A 12,861-nucleotide genomic window follows, 5' to 3' on the forward strand; every position below is an offset into this window, starting at 1 on the left:
CAGCAGTGCGTCATCTGGCACCACAGAGCTCCATGGTTAGGGGCTTATAAATGGAGAGATGCTAAGAAACTGCAATTCTTAATGATGTTGCTGGGAAACATCAGAGACTTATTTCTGAAGAGCGGGAAATATTTGCACTACAAACATTACATATTTGTAGGCATCAGTAAGAGCCCTGATCAATATCTTATTGCAGTGAATTATTCAATAAAGAGATTAGCAGTCCTGCTCAAAAACAAGTATGACTGGCCACAAAATAAAAGTACTACTAACCTTAGGATTGATTACAAAGTAAGTCTTAACATTATGCTCTTTCAGATATGGGTCCCTCACATCTCCATCCCCATCTTCCACTTTGTAAGCTCCATTCAAATGTGCCAAGGTGACTGAGGTGATGTGAACACGGCTGAAATTATATTTTAAAAGAAGGACAAAGTCACAAATACTGATCAAAAGCATCATTTAAACCTGATCAAACTTGTTTACTTGCTTTTGGATACACCTTTTATTTGCTGCTCACTTCCTTTGTAGTCTCTCTAATCTAAATTTTAGAAGTTCTAATGGGCATAAATCAAAAGGTTTCCATGTAGAAAAAAAAATGCTCCTTAAATCACAGTAAATACTGAGTGCCCCAGTTTTCTTTTTTTTTTTTCTTCCTCAAGACAGCACCCAAGAATTAGTTCAGGCATCTCTATGATGTTTGACGGCTTAGGACACGGTGCTTATGCATTTTTCCATGACTGAAAAATCCACATGTCCCAAGGTTAATGGAGAAGACTCTTACCCTGGTACTCCCCCAGCCTCCATGTGATTGGCCAGGGTCACATCATGGGACCAGACATCGTACTGCCACTTCTGGAGCCCAATAACGCCGCAGAGCACGTTCCCGGAGTGCACTCCGACGCGCATGTTAATGTCCACACCAGTCGCATCTCTCACTTTCCTGAGGTTGAGAACAAAGCCTCTGTTAATACACATGGTAGGCCCTTTGTTTCTTTTAATTTACCAGTCAAATTATGAGGATGGCACACCCCTGGGAGTGCTCAAGGCCAGGCTGGGTGTGGCTCAGTGCAACCTGCTCTAGTGGGAGGTGTCTCTGCCCATGGCAGGAGAGCTGGAACTAGGTGGTCTTTAAGGATCACTCCAATCCAAAACATTCTATCATTCTATGACTCTACGAAAGTAGCAGTAACGACAGTTATAACATTTACCTCTTCTTAGCATTGGCTCCATTCTTTTAATGCTATGATTATATATTACCTTTCCTATTATCTGTATTTGCAATGATTTGTAGAAATACTAATTTTCAAGGCTATGTCTGAAGTTCCTTATTTTATATTCATCTGAAATTATTTGGGAGGATTGTGGTGAATAGTGGAAATGTTTAGTCTCATGGTAGAACCGAGTAAGGACTGCTTTTGTTCTACAGGCTGCTTTTGGAGGTCTGGAACTACTGTTATGCACCCTTCTACCTAAAGACCCCAATGTTTACATCAGAGACCTTCTCGTATCTGCCATATCTGAGAGGAAGGTTGAAAACCACTGCACCTCAGGATATTCCTCAAGCAGGGGCTCGTACAGTCTTTGGGGATACAGGCTCAGTGCCATTCAGGCTGTGGAGAACGTAGGCTCAACAACCTTCCACAGGCTTAGTGAATGCTGCATCCTCTAGAACATACAGCAAATAAAAGGTCACTGTCACCCTCATTGTCCAGACCACATCTAAACCTTTGACCTTTCCAGTCAGAGAGTTAAGTGTTGTCATCTTATTGTAGGGGTTCCATACTGCTGTCTCCTTATCGCAGAAGTTCCATACCTTCTTGGTGTTTCTTGTGGGTAGCTCCTCCAAGCACTGACTTTCTTCTTCACAAAGTAGCCAACTGACCCCAATTCCCACCCCACTCTTTTATAGCACTCTTCTTCTCACTGGTTACAGCTGTGGCCTGTTAAAGTCAGGCCTGATCCTAATCTTTGATAATCGGCCAAGCTGCAACTCCTTAGGAGTAAGATTACTCTCTACACTACCTTTATTTTCTTATATTCTATCCCCCTACAGTTAAGCATCTGTTCACCCCACGCCAAATCTCAAAACAGCCCTACACATAAGATAAGCAATTATCTCTGCCAAAGCAGTTCTTCTGAATCACTGGTGGGCAACTGAGGTCAAAGAACCAGAACATTTCCAGACATATATCACATCGATATTGACCACATATGTAAAGAGTAATAAAACTAATTCAGATATCTACAGGCTTAGACATCTCCAAGAAATGGGAAGACTGTAACTTAACCAGATTTATGTAACCAAACCCCAACTGGTGTGGACCCAAAACTAGCCAGTAATAAGGAACGTGCACACACACTTGGAGAAATTTGGGGTGTTAAGGGAAGAAACAACTACAGAATAAGGAAACCAAATGGCTCCTGTATAGAAGTTGGGTGCACAGTTCTAGCAACATCTTCAATCTCAGTGATAAGAATCATCACCTCTATACCTTTTGAATTATTGAATTAATGTGACAGTTTCCTCTTTTTTTTGAAAGGGAACATAGAATGCAAGAGGCCTAATTTGATATGGTAAATCCTCCATTTAAGCAGTAATTCTCAATTGGTTTTTTCCCTGGGAAATGAAAATAACAGGACCATGACTGAAAGTATTTTAATGCCATCTGTCTCTCTCAAGTGTTTATTGGTATTTCTTTTCATATTGCCATTCTACACTGCTCTTGTGTAGCTGACACACTTGAAAATGAACTGCCTGTAAATGATCTTTGTAAGCACTTTGCAACTCACAAACAGCACTTTGCTCTCCACAAGGTGTATGACACTTTTGGAAAAAAGTGTTTTAAAATACTGGGCAAAATGGAAGTGGAACATTTATCCTCTAGGAGTGCTTGTCAAAAGACTGCCCTTCCATATTCTGCAGAATAAAGCAAGAGCAAGGGGAATAAAGTCAGCTTTATAATAAGCTCTCAGGATTTAAGCAGGGGAGCAAACAGAATTGTATCAGAACCGAATCTCTTTTTCTGTCTCACAAATTAAAGAAACCACAGGAGACATTAAATTAGCAGTGTAACTCTAAACTGAATTAGGATTTACCACTTCTTCTCTCCTGATCTCCTTGAAGAATTGCCATGACAATGCAGGCACTGAATGCATTCAAGAATGTAGGCTATCACATCCCCAGAGGATGTTTGCATTACCTACAGAAGCATATCTGAAACTTTCCACCTTTATTTCATTTTGTGCTCCCCTGTCTCTCTGGTTTCCTTCAGCACAGCACAGTCTGTGTGCCCAGCCTGGCTGGCAGTCAAAATATTCATCAAACTGTATTTTTCCTACTGCAATGTGAAATTTGAGTTTGAAAGCATTCTGCATTTTTCAGAGGTGTGGTTACATTACAGGTAATTGTAGAAACTATACTCCACAGAGGCAAGAGTTCAGGTCATTAGGAAAGCATTTATACAGTTTACCTGAGCTTTCTTCATCTATAATTCTGGACCAAGGTATCCAAGACTCACCTAGCCCTTCCTTACACACTTTAACACATTGAGTGAACCTTAGGTATTTAATTCCCTGCAAACTGCCAGCTTTAACAGTATAGTTTCCTCTTGGACCAGACCTGCAGAAATGAAATCATACCTAAAAGAATTCTTTTATTTTTATCTAGCATTCAAAATGGTATAACCATCTCATATCCAACAGTTTCTTTCACTTTCCTCTGAAATGGAATTTGTTTCATGCTACCAAATCAAAGGAAGCCTTTGAGAATGTGTGACTGAGAAACATGCAAATAAGGAAGTCACCAGACAGACAAGGAGGCAGAGTTTGAGCTAAATGGAAACAACACATATATTCACACATAAAAATATTTTGCCTCAACAGATAAGCTCTGTCCTTAAAGCATCCAGTTAAGGTGGCCAGCTCACAGGCAGCACTGGCATTTATGGGTTGATAAAGTGAGCATCCCCCTCCTGGGCAAGCAGGATGCAGAGTATAAGAAACATTGGATTTGTTCCAACATAGAGCAGAGAAGCAAAGCACTTAATCAATGGGACTACAATCCATGTTTAAATGGGAACAATTCATAGCATAGGAAAGCTGAATTGCTCAAAATGGAGCTACACAACATTAGGGAAGAAGACTGAATAAGACTTTGTAGTACAGATCACCTGTCAATTTGGCAGAATTCCTCCTTTTCTGCTTCAAAGAGAAATGGAACTGAAACCATATTCAGGTGGTAAAATCTATACAGAACTGCTAATATAAACAGCAAACTACTTTATTTCAGTAGCTTACACACTGAGAGGGCAGTTTGCACCTCAGTGACTGAATGTAGCAATAATTTCTATCTGACAAAAAAGATATTTCAGATAGAGCAAGTCAAACATATTGAGTGACACACTGCCAACAGCAAGAGTATTACTACTTCTCATTTTACAAGGCACAGAAGTATGTCAGGAGATGCTTCCATACAAAGATGCAGCAATCACACAAAATATGGAGTTGGTTAATAATCAGCAATTTTCATTCACCTGCAGGCTGCAACACTTGATATAATACTTTGAAAGGATTTGAAAACACAGGGTAGAGATTCCTCACTCCTTCTGTAAACAGGCTGTGGTAATCAGGCACCTATCTATGGGAGCACTGTGGTTTTCGACTACAGTAATAAAGTCAGATCAGAATATGCTTTACAACTAACCTATAATTTTGTAGTCTATAAGGCTGCTCTTACCAAGAACCTGATCACACGGCATTAACAATGAACATACTTGATAGCAGCCTGAGCAGAATGTTATTTCAGAGAAGATTGGAAGTTCTGAAGTGTGAGGAACTGACAGATTGCTCTCTGAGCTCAAGTAAAACATTGCATTATGATGTGTGACATACTTTGGTTCTTTGTGAAGGGCACTTTATGGCTCAAGTTTAGTGTTGTTTTTTCATCACCCTGTAACCTCCTATAATTTTTTCCTCTTAAGTAACAAAACAACAGGTTGACCAGAAACTCTCTGCAAATACTTTTAACTTTTCTCACACAGTACACAGATGTTTTGAAATGCAAACAAGAAAGCTCTCCTTTTCACTCAAAGGCTGGTGAAAAAATCCTGACATATTTAAGCCAACCAACAAGGAGGGCCAGAACTTTGGGACTGACACACTCTTACCAACTGCTCTACAGAAGGGATGGTACCTTTACTTCCTAGTATGCTAAAAAAGGGAATGGCTTAATTGTGATACTGAGTGATAAAGAGAAAGCATCCAGTGAAAGTGACTGAAATGCAATCAAATCTGTAGAGATTTTTATCTTGCTTGGCAAGGAGAAATTCTCCCAAGTACCATTTAAAAATTAGATTTCTTTGGGCACTACGTAAGTTACAACCATTTTTGGATGAAGAAACATTTTAGAGAATGCAACAACCTGATTCCTGTACTGAGGTTACTTTTACAAAACTAAAGCAAGGAGATCAAAATACTAGTTTCCAAAAATACTACACCTTTTCCATGAACACATAAAAGGGAAAAGAACCAAATTTGCTTTAGTCAACCTACCCATACAGTAATTACCCTGGATTGAGTTAGAAGACCAGATAACTAAAAGCCAAATAACTCTTGTGACTACAATTACACACATTTAAGGATTAGAGGAATAATTTTGTATGGCTACTTCATTAGACATTAAGATCAACACAGTTCAACATAATTATCCATTTCAGGATGAGGTGCACACCACACATACACCTCACAAGGATGGGCCAATTTCTCACTTTGCTAAATAGACAATGGTTAATGTAATCCAGAGAAAACCACAAAAATTGGAACTTACAGAAGAGCACACTGAGTTTTAAAATCAAAGTCCAGCTTCTTAGGAAAAATAAATCAGACAGAAGACTCCCAAATATCCAGATCTCCACATGATACACATCTTTGCCGAGTGTAGCTCACCTATGTATACTAATTTCAGTGAAGGGCTGGTTTTAAAGGTTTTTTTAAAAAAAGTTTAGTACTTACTTAATGGCTTCACACATGTCCAGTCCCATTTTCACACAATTCTTGGCATGATTTTGAAGAGATATAGGTAGTCCAGAAACACAGTAATAGCAGTCACCTAAGATCTTAATTCTCATACATTCATTTTCCTGGAGGAAAAAAAAAAGCAAGGTGAGACAGTGACTTCCAATTTGAAATACATAAATGAAGGGTTACTGTTGCTAATGTCATTTAAGTCAATCTTTGTAAAGTCCTTCTACTAAAGCTTGTTTCAATACAAAAGGGCTTGCTGCAACAGAAACATTGAGAGAGTTTTGTATGGTTGATCCCTCTACCAGTTATGGTCCTTAATAGGCAAAAGCAGGAAGGAATTTCACTGCAAAACATGTTCACACCTGAGAATAAAGAACTGAGCTAAACTGTCATGTCCTCAATCTAAATAAAGCCTTTTTGTTTGAAATATGAAATCAAAAGACATAGTCTTCCACATTCACATCTATGAAGATATATTATGGAATGCTTCCAGAAGCTAGAAATCATAATAGTAGTTCTATATTTTCTACTCTAAGATTTTGTAAATCATGTAAAGATTTTTATTTTTTAAAAACTGAAATTTACTTTTAATTTAAGTTTTAAAATACTTGACAACAATTTTTCAACAAGTAAAGACACAGGAAATTTTATCTATTCTGAGGCTTCCGATTTTACTTTCATACATGAAGTTTAATTTAATTTATATAAAAATGACACCTAAATAAGCAGAGGAAAAAATTCTGATTGTATCTGACTCTTTTCTTGAGAAATAAAGAGGCTGCGGTCAGTAATTAAAATTGATTGGATCAATAGTGTCTCTCTTCTCCTTCAGTCTTATAAATGCTTTTTCTGAGACCAGAAAACTGACTAACACTTTTCTATCTTGAGTTTATTAATCCTTGATATTGCAAAAAAAATCTGTTTAAAGAAGTGTTCATCTGCCATTAAGCCTTATTGGGCTCCATGAGCTGTCTCTATTGGTCCTATTAGAGAGCTATCTTGGGTTTCACAGACTGTCACTCTGGCAGAAATGCACTGTTGCACTCAGACCAGAGCCAGATCATTTGCTTCACCCGTTTCAAATCCAATCTTCCTGCCAAAGTCTCAGAAATGCTGCACGAAGACCCCGAGAGGAAAAAAAAATAAAATTAAAGATGACTTTCTTATTCAAACTAACAGCAGCAGCCCATAGCAACCCACCTTGGCAATCTGGTCAAACTTGCCAAAGAGCTCATTGAGCATGTGCACCAGCTCTCCTGGCGAGCAGTCGCTGGCCAGGCGCGTGAATCCCACGATATCCGCGTACAAGATGCTGCAACACAAATTAACAGCATCTCACTCACAGCTTCCTTCTGCAGCACTCAGATCCATCAACCAGCAGCAAAACCTGAAAGCAAGCACCCTGGATTGCACAGGGATATGCCCACACCCAAAACAGTCACTACTAAATGTAGAGCAGTAAATATAACTACATCTATAGGAAAACGTGTATTTGGCTTTATGGGTGTTGTGTTCATAGGTAATATAAACCTATATATACACCTTTTTAAGTATTACCTCCTCAGGTATAACATTTATAGGAATACCTATATTTATAGGTATTTATAAATACTCTATACCTCTATCTGTTATGGGATTGAAAAAATAGAAATATTTTTCCAAGTCATAAATCCACAGTATAATAGTAGCAATAGAATCATTTTAAAAGAGTATTTGTGCTCACAAGAGAACATGAGCTTCCTCAAAAGTCCTGCAACATTTTTAATAAATCAGTTTGTAAGAATATAATTCAAGCTGACTTGTCCAATAAAATAAAAAACTCCAGCAAAACAAACAAATAAAAAACCCAACCAAAAACAGAAAAAAGAAACTTGTTAAGAAGAATGAATGTTTGAAATGAAAGTGATTTATTTTTCCAGCTACTAGAATTTTTTAAATAATAAATAATTAGATCTGTCAGCAGAATGTTTTATCTCAGGTACTGTGTAAAATACGTATGTGATACAGCTGCCTCTGTTTACATGATACAAGTCCTGAGAAATTGTTCCAATTAAGAAAATTTCAAAATCTGAATCATACCACTGACATGAATTACAATTTTGACTAGCATACATGGAAGCAGGATTTAGTAATTCAATCTGAAAAATGAAGACATTATGAAAAAAGGCCTAGCATTATGTGTCTTTTTCTGAACAACTCCTTTGTATTAACACCTTTGTGCTCTTCTGGAACGTAGCACTGTCAGCATTTGATCAAATTAAAGGATGCTACATATTAAGTTGTTGAAAAGAATATTTTTAAAAATGTTTCCTTTATTCCTCCCTTAACCCTTTCTTTCAATTTTTTTTTCTGAATGTTGTTGATACATTTTATTACAATACAGTACCTTACATTGGTGTGCCTTTTGACGTACAAATTGTGGAAGTTGTTGGTGTTTTCCAGCTGGCCTGCCTTTGGACCTTGCAGCCTCTGAATGATCTCTGCTTTCATTTCCATGGCAATGTGAGCAGGCAGTAAAGAAAGTAGAAGACGCTCCTAAAATTTAAAATGAAATCCACAGTTTCTTTAGGGAGAGTAAATTTAGCATGGCATCATGCACATGCTAACACACCCTGCTGTCAATACCACAGAACATTTTGATGAGGCTTTCACCCAGACCTGGTACAAGCTCCAAAGTTAATCAGTACCTTGAGGAGTGTGACAGGGACATATACGCATTTCCAAGTAATATCTGTTTTCTTCAAGGTTTTGTGTATATTAGAAAAAGCTTAAGCTAGGCTTAACATTTGCTGAAGTTATCTACAGGAATCTATTCAAAATCTGAGCAGGATGCAGCAAATGAAACAAGAGTCACAAGGCCAGTCCAGAGGACTTAAATGGAAATGCAGTTTGATTCAAGCAGGAATACGCTACATCTTTTTTTTCCTTTCATACATTTTAAATGCTCTGCCATAATTTTAGCAGTTAGGCCTAAAATAAAATACACACAGAATATGCTGAAAATGTTGAATTTTGCAAAGCATTTTGATAGGTACTCTCTCCTTTAATATGGCATTTGACAATTTTTTTCTAATTAACCTAAAAGCCCATAGAATACTTAAAAAACCCAAACTCTACTTGTTTTTCCTCATCATTTGGCGTTAGGGTCTTCCTCTTCTAAAGCTCTCTGGCACTTCCATTTCACTCATTTCACCTGTGACAGCTTTAGACTGATTTCCTACTTCTCTGGAAATCAGGTCAACAAGAACTCTGCAAAAAAAAAATCCTTCTTGCTTTATCATATTCCATCTTGAAACTGAACAAGAATTTCCCATTTTCTCACAGGCAGACAGGAGAGACTCCTTCTGGCTAAGGATAAAAAACCGGAAGCCTGAACCAGTGAAGAGGGGGAAGGTAACTGAAAAAGCCCCTGACAGGGTCAGAGACAGAAACAGCTACACCAGAAAAGATGACGACCTCAAAATGTGCATGATTCTCAGGTGTTACTCAGAATGCTGCATGCTCTTTGGTTCACAAGAGTATTTTTGCAGACTTTGCAGTTCTGTTCACGAAGGTACCAGAAGAGGTGCAGCCATTAATCCAATCCTCTGCCTGGGATAATTATTCCTGTTCAGGTCTGATGACCTTGAGCAGAGCAAGGCAATAACGGGGCTATAGACTCTTCTAATATTTGCAGCAACCTTGGCTATCTATCTCTGTCAAGTATAGTGACAAACTCACATTCCTCATAGCATTTGTGCACTTGTAAGCATAGCATTCAATTAAGGCCCTGTGAAACTGATCCTGCACATATTTGGCAAAAAACTTTTACTGCAGTGAATCAAGACAGAATCTTGCTTTGCTGCTAATTAATATTGAACTAATAATTTATTTCTTAATTGTAAGATTAATTTAGTATGTTTAGGCATTTTAGCAAGTTCCCATCCAAGAGACCAGTGTATTTTCATTGCTTATGTTCACTGGCAATGTTTCACTTCCATTGCTCCTTGTTGGAGGTATTTTGCTAACTAGTAAATAATATCTGTACAACCAATCAATTTTTTGCATAATGAAAACTTACTGTTCCAGGTTGCTCTTTATCTAACAGTACAGGATTGTTCAGACTCATTAACAACTGAAATTACACAGTTAATGAAGAAGTGTCACTCTTAGCAACAATTTTACATCACTATACTCCTTTTATACTATGGATAGAAAATGCAAGCTGGTTCACTATCTTCCTTTGACTCTTATGATTCTAGACACATCTCTTATGATGCAGACAATGTCCAGGTTACTGCTTACATCTCTGAAACTCAGAAAGCCTGGTAAAAGGTCATAAAGCAAAGGTCATAAAAGTTTTCAAGGAAGCAAGCAAAAAAAGGAAGAGAAAAAGTTTTCATAGAAAGCAGCATAAAGTCAACTACCAGCTAAAGAATTATAGAGGAAAAGGAAAACAGAATGCCCTCATTTTGTAGGGTACATCAGGAGAGATGGAACATTTCCCCTTCTTTTTCTCTTCAGGCCAGCCCACTATTCCATTCTGTTTAAACATCCTGATGAAGCTGTTCACCACAGCAGAATTCCTTCCAAAGAATGTTTTCCTTTCTCCATTTTCACTGTACAAAAGAGAAAGCTGCAACCAGAGGCTGCTTTAGAGAACTGCAATTGGTGAAGCACACTGCAGAACACCTTGCCATATCCAGGAGCATATATAGCCTTCAGCCACCCCCTCCATCCTGCAGGCTGCAAGCATTCACACTTCAGCCCTGACCTTATCACTTGTGTGATAATGCAGATTGTTCATTTTCATTTCTTTCACTAAAAGACAGCTGTGAAAGAAGGTGAATCTTAACTATTTATGAGCACTGTGGCAGAGCTGGTCAGCTAAAGTTCCTAAGAAATGCAAAGCACACAAGAACAACTCTTCCTTCCTGTTTTTTCAATGCTTCTGGCTCAAAAGAGCATGGTGGAAGGATCAAAATCCCTTACTGACCAGCTTGTAGTGCACAACATTCTGCACTGAAACTCCTGCAGACTGGAACAATGCAAGGAACACCACAAATCAAGACTACTGCTTATGCTGGCTTTATATTTGGTAATACATTCCATTCTGTACTATTCTCTCAGAAGGATAGAAAATCTACATATCAAAAACTAGCTGAACTGAGATACAAGACACTGACTTTTAGACAGAAATCTTCCTTATTTGTTGTAGACAGAGAGGCCACTCTCAGAACTACCGTCTGTTAGAAAAAAAGCTGAAATAATTCTGAATACAGGTCAAGAGGCACCATTTAAAAGTCTTCGGACTGAAAATAAGAATACCTGCTTCTGGTGAAAGAGAAACTGCTGTGCTATGACAATGAAAATCTCCTCACAAATGTCCTTCCCTAGAATATTAACAACATGACCTCAACAACTTATACAGGGGATTTATGCAGACAAGACTGTTTCCTGACTTATTCCCTGGGACTGTGCTTTCCTCTCAACCATTCAAGTCACTTCCAGCTGATACCTTTCTAGTCCTAGGGCTAAAAGATGCAGCCCACTACCTATACTAAATTAAAGTGCCTTTCAATACTATAGTTTATTTCTCTCTTCTCCACCTGGACCCCACTAGAAGGATAGCAAGTAATCATCCTCCCTGGATTCTCCAGCTGCAGATTTTCTGTGGTTTATGTCAAAATGTTATTTGAGCTCCTGTTCTCTTAATCTCTCACATCCAAGTTGAACCCTTTGTTAGAATTTTCCCTGAAACATCCAGATGACTTTAGCAGTGATTCTTAGTTACTTAACACTTCTCTAAAGCTTGATAAACTCTGGTTCCTTTCTAACCTAGAACAAGCTGGCAGAGGTCAGTGAAAGAACAATGTGATGTTTTTTGCAAGGTGGCAGTTGCACGTGTCTCACAAAATACCAAGCTGTTGTTCTGCAGCAAACAAGCACAATATCCTCAAACAGCAGGTACAGGTTATTTTTAAGAGTGCACATTTCACAAATCAACCTCTTCTTGGTCTGAGGCAATAATACTTTATTTATTTGTTCAGTCTTGTTTTGTTATGCAAACTACCAATACTGATTCACTCATTTGTACAAGATTACATCATGATCAATGCTTTACTGAGCATAAATGTAAGAATTTATAGATTTAAAGGCCAAATATTCTTTCAGCTAGTCTGATTTCTTGAATAATACAGCTAACAGAATGTCATTAAGGAAAAACAAAGGTAGTCTGATAGGACTCACCCTATTAAAATCAACTTTGTGTCATGCTATCAATGAAGAGAAATTGTCCTTCAAGGCAATTCACAGAATCTAATACTGAAATTCTGAGGTAGCAATGCTCTCTCTTTCTCTCTCTGTTGTCTAGGGAAGGAACTGCAGGTCCACATTTTGGTGTTACTGGAAGAAATTTCCATCTTTGTTGATAAGCTTTTTCTCATATTCAAGAAGTCTGCAGAAAAACTATCTGTAGATCAAGTGAAGGACTATAGGAATATTTTTGTCCTTATAATCCCATATAAGGATATTTTTGTCCCTTTCAATGTCATTTAGGCACTGAATATTCAATTCTGCTTTTCTGTGGGATGGATTTTGTTTTCAGAATCCTGTGGCATATATCTAATCATCTCTTTAGCGAGTTTGACAAACCAGGTCAGTAAGTCAGTGATAAGAGCTTGAGAAGCAATTAGCCAATGCATGCATCTTGCTTCACTACAAAGTTTAGAAATAAACACTAATAACATCAAATTTTAAGCTGCCTTTGAAATGTATAAAGAAATAACCTAAAATAAATGAATTTTCTGATTCCTGATCACAAAATGATAGAACAGTCAAGAGCTGATAGAGATGGTG

General features: G+C 37.9%; 1 protein-coding gene across 2 annotated transcripts in view; it reads right to left on the reverse strand.

Annotated features, from left to right (window-relative positions):
* Positions 1-12,861, reverse strand: part of ADCY2 (adenylate cyclase 2) — a 206,407-nt gene that overhangs the window by 63,137 nt on the left and 130,409 nt on the right. For both annotated transcript variants that reach the window (XM_005484268.4, XM_074545999.1), the window contains 5 exons: positions 8,411-8,559; positions 7,225-7,336; positions 6,013-6,140; positions 785-943; positions 274-406 (listed from right to left, as the gene is read on the reverse strand). In XM_005484268.4, coding sequence (XP_005484325.2) covers positions 274-406; positions 785-943; positions 6,013-6,140; positions 7,225-7,336; positions 8,411-8,559 — 681 coding nt within the window. The remainder of the gene's footprint in view (positions 1-273; positions 407-784; positions 944-6,012; positions 6,141-7,224; positions 7,337-8,410; positions 8,560-12,861) is intronic.

The sequence above is a fragment of the Zonotrichia albicollis genome, chromosome 1 (assembly GCF_047830755.1).
Source record: "Zonotrichia albicollis isolate bZonAlb1 chromosome 1, bZonAlb1.hap1, whole genome shotgun sequence".
NCBI classification, from domain to species: domain Eukaryota; kingdom Metazoa; phylum Chordata; class Aves; order Passeriformes; family Passerellidae; genus Zonotrichia; species Zonotrichia albicollis.